Below are 10,208 nucleotides of genomic sequence, written 5' to 3' on the forward strand. Positions count from 1 at the left end.
CTATAGTCTGCTGTATGGATTACATCTCAACATAAAGAAAAAAAAAAATCCTCACAACTGGACCAATAAGCAACATCATGATAAATGGAGAAAAGGTTGAAGTTGTCAAATATTTCATATTACTTGGTTCCACAATCAACACCAATGGAAGCAGCAGTCAAGACATCAGATGACATATTGGACTGGGCAAATCTGCTGCAAAAGAACTCTTTCAAGTGCTGAAGAGCAAAGATGTCTCTTTGAAGACTAAGATGCCTAACCCAAGTCATGATATTTTCAGTCACCTCATATGCATGTGAAAACTGAACAATGAATGAGGAAGACTGAAGAAGAGTTGATGCTTTTGAGTTGTGGTGTTGGTGAAGAACACTGCAAATACTGTGGACTGCTAAAAGAACTAACAAATCTGTACTGTCCATTCTGGGAGTAGCCATTCTAGTAGCACTAACTCAGTCTAGTTTGAGTTTTTGCACACTTGCAGAGTACTCTTCACAATGGCTCAAAAACCTCAGCACCTGCTAGACAGTGCCCTTCTTTAGAGGTCTAGGACCAGCCCACCAGGACTCCTATGGGCTCAGATACAAAAGCACCAGCACCAGCTGAGCAGAATCTCCTACTCATAGTTGCAAGTCCCTTTCTTTGCACTACATTTTAATAATCCCAACCTTTTCTCTTTGTCCCTCCAGTCCTAGATATACTTGCTGCCTCTTACATATGCTATCTCAAACTAGTGTGTTCTTTTTGCCTTTTCTGTTCCTTAATATCTAGCTAGCAAGTTTTACATTCAGTTATCCTCTTAAGCATAACTGGTGTGGTTTCTGTTCTTCTGACTGAGTTTAAACAAAGCAGCCTGGGTTTAACAGAAATAAAGGAGTGTTCTCTCTCTGTAAAGGAGGGTGTTTATCTGCATCTGGAAAGCTCTAGAGAGAAGGAGAAGAGAAAACAATAAAAACAGAATAATCCAGAGGACTCACAATGGGCTGTCTGTTATGGAGGGACAACTGATCTCTCGGCTTATTTCTCAGTCATATAAACATGACATTGCTATATAAGTATCATTATAAGAAACACATGAACCGTGACTGTTAGTTGCCAACAGTTATTCCAACTCATGGTGATCCCAGGTGTGTCAGAGTAGAACTGTGCTCTGCAGAGTTTTCAGTGGCGGATTTTTTTGTGAGTAGGTAGTTATGCCTTTCTTCCTAGTTTGTCTTAGAGTAGAAGCCCTGCTGCAATCTGTCCAGCATCACGGCAACACACAAACCTCCACTGATGGAAGAGTGGTGGCTGCACTTCAGGCACACTGGCCAGGAAAAGAACCTGGGTCTCCCACGTGAGAATTCTGTCATTGAATCACTACTGCATTCCTTCACTGTTAGCAGCTACTTTTAAATGTTACTAGCAGCTAACTGTAAGGAAGCACTTATAATATGCATGATGCTGATCACTGTACATATGGCACCTCATTTAACCCTCAGAACAATCTTATGAGGTAGAAATTATTTTCACGATAACTTTTCAATGAGTGTACAGTGTTTGCAATATTAACTTGTCCAAATTTTACCACTAGTAAAATGAGGAAATATTAACCATAAATGTAGCTGGAGTGTCAGTTAAGAGGAATTACTATGGACAAAGCTGTTAGCAGTGACCCTGGAAGCTATACATCTTGTCCAGCCTGTCCATTTTGTTTTCTTTCTATAGGATTCTATGTTCACAGGGAATTCTTGAGTATATCCACTAGTGGCAGATGCTTATGTCTTTTTTGCCAAGTGCCAAAAATGGGGAATAAACTCGTGAGAGTGCAGATTGCTCAGACAGCCTGTCAGCAACACAACTGTACTGATCTATTGCACACGTATAAGCCACAAAGATTTTATGTGAGATAAACTCTTTTGAAAATTGTTCACAGTCAGATTATTTTGTATAGTAGAGTCTCTAAAACTTCAGGTGCTGTAATGATCTCACTGCTTAAGGCCCTTGCGCTTTTACTTGTAAGATCTATCTATCTATCCATTTATCATCTAGTTGATAGATCTATCTATCTAGATAATCACATTATTGAGGTCTAATTTGTGTACTTGCTTTTTCTCAAAGCATATCTCAGCTTCTTCTTAAAGACAAGAAAATTGAAAACCTTACTTTTTCAAAATTGAGGTCACCAGAACTTAGGTCTCTTGCCTTCTAGCATAAGATTCTACTTTAGATAGAAACTCTTTAAATGTTGAAGGAAGTCATATGATAGAAAACAATGAAGAGAAGAGTAAAATGCTATAACAGATTCATGTTGATAGACTAAGATAAGGTATATTTACTGAAAATTTAATTCATAGCAATCAAAGCAGTGCCCTGCACTATGAAAAACAAAGCTATAGTGGAAAATGTGTTTTCAAATTGTCAAAAATTTAAATTTTCAAATAGTATAAAGATGTCTACATGTTATCTTAGTAGTACATGGGATAACTTTAATGCAACCAGATTTTTACATTGCTTTTCAGAAAAAATGATTATAAGCTATTTAATATTTAAAGCATATGTTATAGAAATTATAAAGATGATTTGAGAAAATCTCATATTTGGTCATGAAGTGATAACTAGTGAAACAGCTTGCTTAATTCTAAGTTTGAACTTAGTGGTATTGAAGATATTGTTGTAGGCCTGATTCCCACGAAGGTAAGGCTGCTTGCTTCCTTTTATTTAATACCATAGACTGGAACTGATACTACTCACTTTCTGTTTTTCATATTCACGCAGTTGGTTACTAACCCTAAATGGATATCTGGGGTTATTATTGAAGTTCTGTCACTAATGAACTGTGTAATCTTGGGACAATCACAACCTCTCTAAATTTAAGGAGATGAATTAAAAGTAGACACTGTATCACTATGTGTGAGGCTTAAGGATAATCCTGAGGATACAACCATAGGCGCGACTGAGTATTTTCCTTGCCCTCATGGAGGAATGAAGGCAAACATGAACCAAACTTTGTCAATGTAGAAAGAAATATAACAATACAAACTTAGAAGTGCTGTGAAGGAATAGTTCTGGGTACTGAAAGAGGGGACCAAAGAAAGCTAATTTAGTCTGAGAGGGGTGTTAGTGCCGAGATCTGAAGGAAAAGACAAGTAGATTGATGGGAGGGAAGTATGGGAAGAGAGAGTAATAGAAAGTCATGAGGGAGGAAAGAGCATGGTGCCATTGTGGAAATGAAAAAGAATTAGTTTGACTGAAGGAGAGAGAATATGATGGTTTAAAGGGATAACAAGATTTCTTCTTATTTTAAAATGTCTATTAAATTTTTCTCCAAGTTGGCATTTTATACTTTGAGATATTGTCTTTAAATAATAATTATAATGAAAAGCTGAAAAGGCATTTACCTCAAATTTCTTTTTTGGTCTATGATCTATATATCTATAGTCAGTCCTTGTTTTGAATGGCTCTGATGTGAATGAATTTCAATTACCACTGTTTAGTTAAATGATACCAGCCCCAGAACATAGACCAAGTTTATTTTACAACAATATATTAATGATAGGTAATTTTATAAAGTCCAGACTTTGTTGCTAGCTCTTCAGCCCACAAATCATTTTGTAAATAACTGATCAGCATCATGATCAATGGCCAATTACATCAGTTCTTTCAGGATGTAAGTCATTGGTTGATGCACATTTGTTATTCATTTCACACACAGGCAACAAAGCATATGGTTACTTCTTTGTCTCCCAGTGATAAACCAAGTACTATTTTATAAAAATGGATAACTGAAAGAAAGAATTGGTCAAAGAAGATGGAATTCCAGCAAAGAATCCAGTAGTGATAATGCTGGAAGTGAAATTAAAATAAAATGTCAATGGAAGTATGGAAGAAATAGCTGACAATAGATCTTCCATTGGAAAGACCCTAGATGTATAGCCAGAGGAATTTAGTGAAGGATAACTCATCTAAATAAATTAGGGAAGTGGTTGTGTTAAAAAAGATGGATATGTCCTAGAGAAAGTGATGATGGCAAAACATTCACACATTGAAGGAACTCTCATATACACATATATCATGACACAGATAAAATATGGAAACAGATCTAAACTTAGAAAGGGTTATGACAATTCACCAAGACATAGAAAAAATGCTCACTCCATATCATGAATTATGTGACAAAAAGAAGGCAAGCACTATTCACATACTTTTGATATATCCTTAACAAAGAATGAAAATGTTAAACACATTAATTCTTAATATATTTACTGTTTAAATTATAATGTACTAGATTATGATTTTTATTTTATATTTCCCTATACATTTATAACTGACAGTAAGAGAGTTCTTAATATTTGACAAAAAAATTAAAGGGCATAGAATGATCATATTTTTTTTCATTAAAGATTATTTGCATAGTTTCAACTTGCATCATCACTTTAATGATCTGGTACTACTGAACAAAGTGAAGACTGCCTGTTAATCTACTGAATCTACCCAATATAACATTTTCAAAGTGCTGTATGAAAACCAGTGTACTTTAGAAGGTGGGGTCATTTTCTGAATTTACAAATTTCTCATTTTGAATAATTCTAGGAGAAGAACTGACCAATAAAATAATATTAGTAAATTAAATATTTAGAATATTATTTAAAATTATAAACTAAACTTTAAGATTAAGCACCTTCAAAATCCAAAAAGTTCAAAATCTATATACATCATATTCCTAGGCACTATGTGACCAAGGCTTCCACTATATTTTAGTAAGCATAATGAAAATAAAAAAAAAAAACTATGTCTATATTTTATTAGGATTCAGTATTTTCTTTTATTTTAACTTAAAAAATATTATTTAAACCCAACATTCAAGTATATCTGTGAATGGAATGCACAAAATAGTCAAAAAGAGACAATTCAATTCAAAGGAGGGAAAGGATGAAAGCTTCACATACCGATTGTAGAAATCATCTCTGTAGTAATCATAGTCAAAGACATAACCACTAAGGAGGGAAACAAAAAATCAGTTGTCATTCATTTTAACCACATTAATTTTGGCATTAACTTATGATGTTATAGCATTAGATTTACTTTACTTTTTAAGATTAGTTTTTAAATATAATTTATATTTGTATCCAAAGGGCTTTAGGTAATGTTCAATTTGATAGAATGTCATATCAAACTATTGTTATATATTGACAATGTAGAGACTGATAATGGCTGTGTGGTTAGGAATGAAAGATGACAGCAGGTAGCTGTCCCACCCACCTGGCAAGTGGCAGAAAGTGTCTTGTGCCCTGATTGCCTCTCCCATCACCCTTGCCCATCACCCAACCTACTCAGCAAGTGTCAGCATTCTCACATCCCTGGTGGACTGCCACATGCTCCTCCCACTGCTCTGCCCCCCTGGTAAGTGGTATAAAGCTCTCAGACCTATTACCTGGCATATTCCCAGCTGCCACCCTGTCCTCCCAGTGAGTGTCAAAGAGTACTCTTGGGTCCTCAGTTGCCTGCTACAAGTCCCTGCCTGCCATCCTGCCCACCTGGCAGGTGGCAGTGAGTGGTCCCATGACCTCAGTCACCTGCCACATCCCTTTACCTGCCACCCCACTCATTAGGTGAGCAGCAGTGAGTACACCCATCCTGCTGGTTGCTTACTACAGCCATGCTGTCTTCCACCATAACTACCCAGTGAGTGCTAGTATGTGCTCCTACACCACTGGACTGATGACAGGTGAGAGTCCATGTCTGCCCAACCTACACTAAGCTGACACTAATGCCCAGTGAACAGCAATGTACACTCACTCTGCCCAGCACTGTCCTGCCCACTCAGTAACAGGTGATGAACAGTCCCATGCCACCATACCAGTAATCAGCAACACATGCCCACCCTTCCCACACTGAAATATCAAAACAAAACAAAATAAAAAAATCAGAAGAAATAAACATAAAATCAACAAATACATACATACATAAATAAAAGAACACCTTAATGCCTCAGAGATAGCAAACGATAACAAATCACATGAAAAATAGGGTAAGGAGGCTTAAACAAGTGAGTGAAATAAAGGGACAGAAAACTTTCCAGAGGAAGAAGCAATAATAGAACTACCTGAGAAAGAATTCAAAAGAGTTACATTTAAAGTCTTTAAAGAGATCAAAGAAAACACAGAGAAATTGCTAGAATAATTCAGGAAAACAATACAAGGACAAAATGACCTACTCAATTGACAATTAGAAGCCATACAAAAACTAGAAATACAACTAAAAATTTAGAGGATTAATAATAACATATCAGAAATAGATATATCATGGGACAGATATGGAAGTAGAATTGAATCAACAGAAGAAAGAATAAGCAAAATAGAGGACACATCCCATGACACTACTTTGAGTAATAATCAGAAAAAAGAAAGAAGAAAAATGAAGAAAGCCTAAGAGTTATGTGGGACACCACAAAGAGGAATAATTTACACATAATAGGAATTTCAGAAGAGGAAGAAAAAAAGAGAAGTATGGAGAATTTTTGTGAATATATATTGGATGAAAACTTCCCCAAAATGTCATGAAAGATGAGAAAGGTACCATCCAAGAAGCTCAATGAACATCATACAAGTTAGACCAAACCAAACTCACTGTCTTCAAGTCAATTTCAACTCTTAGCAATCCCCATTGGGTTTCCAAAATTATAAATCTTTATGGATATAGACTGCCCCATTTTCCTTCCCCAGAGTGGCTGGTGGGTTTGAACTGCCAACCTTTTGGTTAGCAGTCAAATGCCTTAGGTACTACATCACCAGACATAGGACTTACCCCCCAAAAAACACCAAGACATTGTAATCAAACTTTCCAAAACTAAAGACAAAGAAAGAGTTCTTGAAACTGCTCATGAAATACAAAATGTTACTTACAAAAGGGCATCTGCAGTGAATTGCTTGATATGGCCCTTCTAGCCATTGTCCTCCATTCTGTGGTGTTTTGTAAATCCCATTATCCATGCCTGTTTGGGGTGGTGTGGTAGTTAAGGTCAGGAATCAACTTGGCTGGACAGCTGGTAGTAGTCGTTCCCTATAATGACTGGCAATCGACTCTGTGTTGGGATTTAGGTTAATTCTGTTGGGACAACACAAGTGGAATGTATCTTGAGTCCTGCCTTGCTGGAGGGTATAATTAGAATCGCCACCCTTAGCTTCCCTGAGGGTTTTACCTATGAATCTCCTGGGAAGATTCACTCGCCTCTTGCTCCGGCTTTGATCCTTGGCTCATCGTCATCTCACCCCTGGATTTGGGATAGCAGCTGCCGCTGTCTGAGCTGCTGATCAAGGTTCATCTAACCCTGAGAGTTGGGAAAATCCGCCAGACCTACTCACGAACCTGGGACTCGCCAGCCTGCCAGCCTCCACCACTACTACGTGAAACGAACCCTTGGGTGTCTGTGAGTTCTGTGAGGCGTTACAGAGAAATTCAGAACCCTAAGACTGGGGAAATTACTGGGAGGAGGAGGAAGGGTTAATGTCTGAGATGATGGAGTAGCATAGTAGTTTGGACATTTGGAATATCTTTGACCTCCGCCTCATGGGGACCAACCTCATGCTGATCTTTCTAAGAAACATTGTTCAAGCAGCATCAATATGACTAAGTGTTGAATTCTCATCAGAAACCATGCTGTCAAGGACATGGAGGGATGACATGTACAAAATTCTGTTGGAAAAGAATTGTCAACCAAGAATCACATATCAGCAAAATTGTCCCTCAAAAACAATGGTGAAACTAAGACATTCCCAGATAAGCATAAACTAAGGAAATTTGCGATGAACAAGACTAGCCTTACAAAGAACATAAAAGAGAATCTTTCAGATAGAGAACAAATGGCATCAGACAACAACCTGAGATAAAGATACATGAGATCACCCATAAAGCCCAGGTAAACACTTCACAAAAACAAAATAAAGCTAAAAAACTGACTACATGGAATCAGAGGAATTAAGTTGTAAATGATGACAACTTCAAAATGAAAAAGGGGGAATAAAAGATGCAAGTATAGAACTTCTATATGGAGAGGAAGTCAAGGATATTTCAAGATGTAACAGACTGTTTTAATTTTAAGGGGATTACTTCAAGGTTGAGCTCTGGTAGCATAGTGCCTAAGGCACTTGACTGCTAACCAGAAGGCTGGTGATTCAAACCCACCAGCCACTCCTCGGAAGGAAGGTTGGGCAATCTACTTCCATAGTGATACTGCCTCGGAAACCCAAAGAGGGGTTGGTATGAGTCAGATCTGACTCGATGGCACATAACAACAGCAACAACAACAAACTTCAAGGTAACCACAAAGAATAGTAATAAATCTACTCACCAAAAAATAAAGAAAAAGAACACCAAAAAGACCAAGTAAATACAAAAACAATGATTGATAGGAAAAGAAATATATATATACAAAAAGAACACAGCATAGAAAATTAAGAGGAAGAAAGAAACATAACACTACAAAAATAGTATAGCGAAATGACAGCAAAGAATCCATATGTGTCATTAATCACACTGAACACAAATGAATTAAAATGCACCAGCCAAGAACAGAGAGTTGAAGAATGAGTTTTATAAAATGAGTCATCGGGGAGTTCCGGCAAGATGGCGGACTAGGTAGAAGGACTGCACAGACACTCTTCAACAAAGAAAAGGGAAACCAATTAACACAGACACAGAAGATAATCTTGGACCCCTGAGCCTTGAAGGGAAGGATACAAAAGTGGACTAAACCTCAAGTAGCAGAAGAATTTACGTGAAAATACCAAAAAAGGAGACACATGGAGCTTCAGTCTGGCAGCGGCCTGAGCGATCCTGACAGCACAGATGACAGGGCTTGGAGATTCCCGAGTGGTGGTAGGACCTAAGAATTAACCCAAAAATCACCCTGCTAGCCAGGGACAACACGGAAGACTGTGCATGCTGGCTGGGGAACAAACGGAGAAGGTGAAGAGAAAGGTGGGCTGAGCTGTGGACTTTTGTCCATCTGGAGGGCACTGGCATTTTGTAGGTTTAATAAGCGAATTGACTATTTTGGATATTTAAAGAGACAGTGCTCTTGCAGATTCCTGTGGTGGTTTGTTGTTGTTGTTGTTTGCCGTCATGGTAGGACTTAAGAATTAACCTAAAAATCACCCTGCTAGCCAGGAACTGCACGGAGGACTGTGCACGGTGGCTGGGGAACAAACAGAGAAGGTGAAGAGAAAGGTAGGCTGAACCGTGGACTTTTACCCGTCTGGAAGGCACCGCCATTTTGAAGGTTTAAAAAGCTTGACTATTTTGGATATTCAAAGAGACAGTGCTCTCACAGATTTCTGGGGCTTAACACATTCTGCTTTCCAGCAACCCGAAGGACACTCGGGGCCTGCAAGACTGAAAGGGTACAACATTCTTCTTGTTACTACACCCTACACCTGCTTGGTGAACGGAGGTGTGGCCATCCCCACTCCCACATAGCTTCTGGGCCCACAGGAACTCCATCACAGTCTGTGTGCTCAGACAGAGCCTGGGTGCCTTACCCAATCCTCCACCGATTTTTTCTTTCTTTCTTTTTCTTTTTTGCTTTCTTTTTCCCGGTGATTAGTTTGCTTGTATTTGTCAATTTCAAACCAACTAATATTATTAATACTTTTGTATTTTTATTATTCTTCTTAATCTTCCCCTACCAGGTCCTAGTTTTCAGCATTATTTTTTCTTTTCCCTGTGCCTGGTTGAAATTCTGCACACACACCCCCCAATTTAACGTTTCTTTTTTTTTTTTTTTCCCCCCCCCTTTTTTTTCTTGTGACTAACCCCATTCCTTGTTTTTCTTTTTGCACTTTTCCTATTTTTTCTTCATTTATTATTCTCCTTCCCTACTTTTTTTTTTCTTCTTAGTGCTCTATCCCCAGATATTGCAGGTTTGCTTGCTTTCTCATCTTTTTTTCCCTTTTCTCTTTTTTTTGGTTACTGTTCCTGTGTGATTATATGGGGTGTTTTTCATCCATGGGCTTTTAGTTTTTGATGGTTGTTCAATTGTAATTTGTGTCTAACTGAGTGGGAGATAACAACAATCCTCATAAGACACAAGTATACCCATACCTCCTGTGACTTCACTTACTGAGCGAGAGCCACTTCCTCCTTCTCCACCAATGGGCCAATGATAAAAAACCACCAAGAAGAGCCTGAACCACCCTTGGCTGCTCTTCACAAACAGTTAACAGAGATCTAAA

General features: G+C 38.0%; 1 protein-coding gene across 1 annotated transcript in view; it reads right to left on the minus strand.

Annotated features, from left to right (window-relative positions):
- The window catches only part of RALYL (RALY RNA binding protein like), a 191,283-nt gene that overhangs the window by 60,342 nt on the left and 120,733 nt on the right, over positions 1-10,208 (minus strand). The window contains exon 3 of the mRNA XM_007956195.2: positions 4,926-4,973. Coding sequence (XP_007954386.2) covers positions 4,926-4,973 — 48 coding nt within the window. The remainder of the gene's footprint in view (positions 1-4,925; positions 4,974-10,208) is intronic.

The sequence above is a fragment of the Orycteropus afer genome, unplaced genomic scaffold (genome assembly GCF_000298275.1).
Source record: "Orycteropus afer afer isolate SDZICR_OR568_19922 unplaced genomic scaffold, OryAfe1.0 scaffold00580, whole genome shotgun sequence".
In the NCBI taxonomy this organism is placed as follows: domain Eukaryota; kingdom Metazoa; phylum Chordata; class Mammalia; order Tubulidentata; family Orycteropodidae; genus Orycteropus; species Orycteropus afer.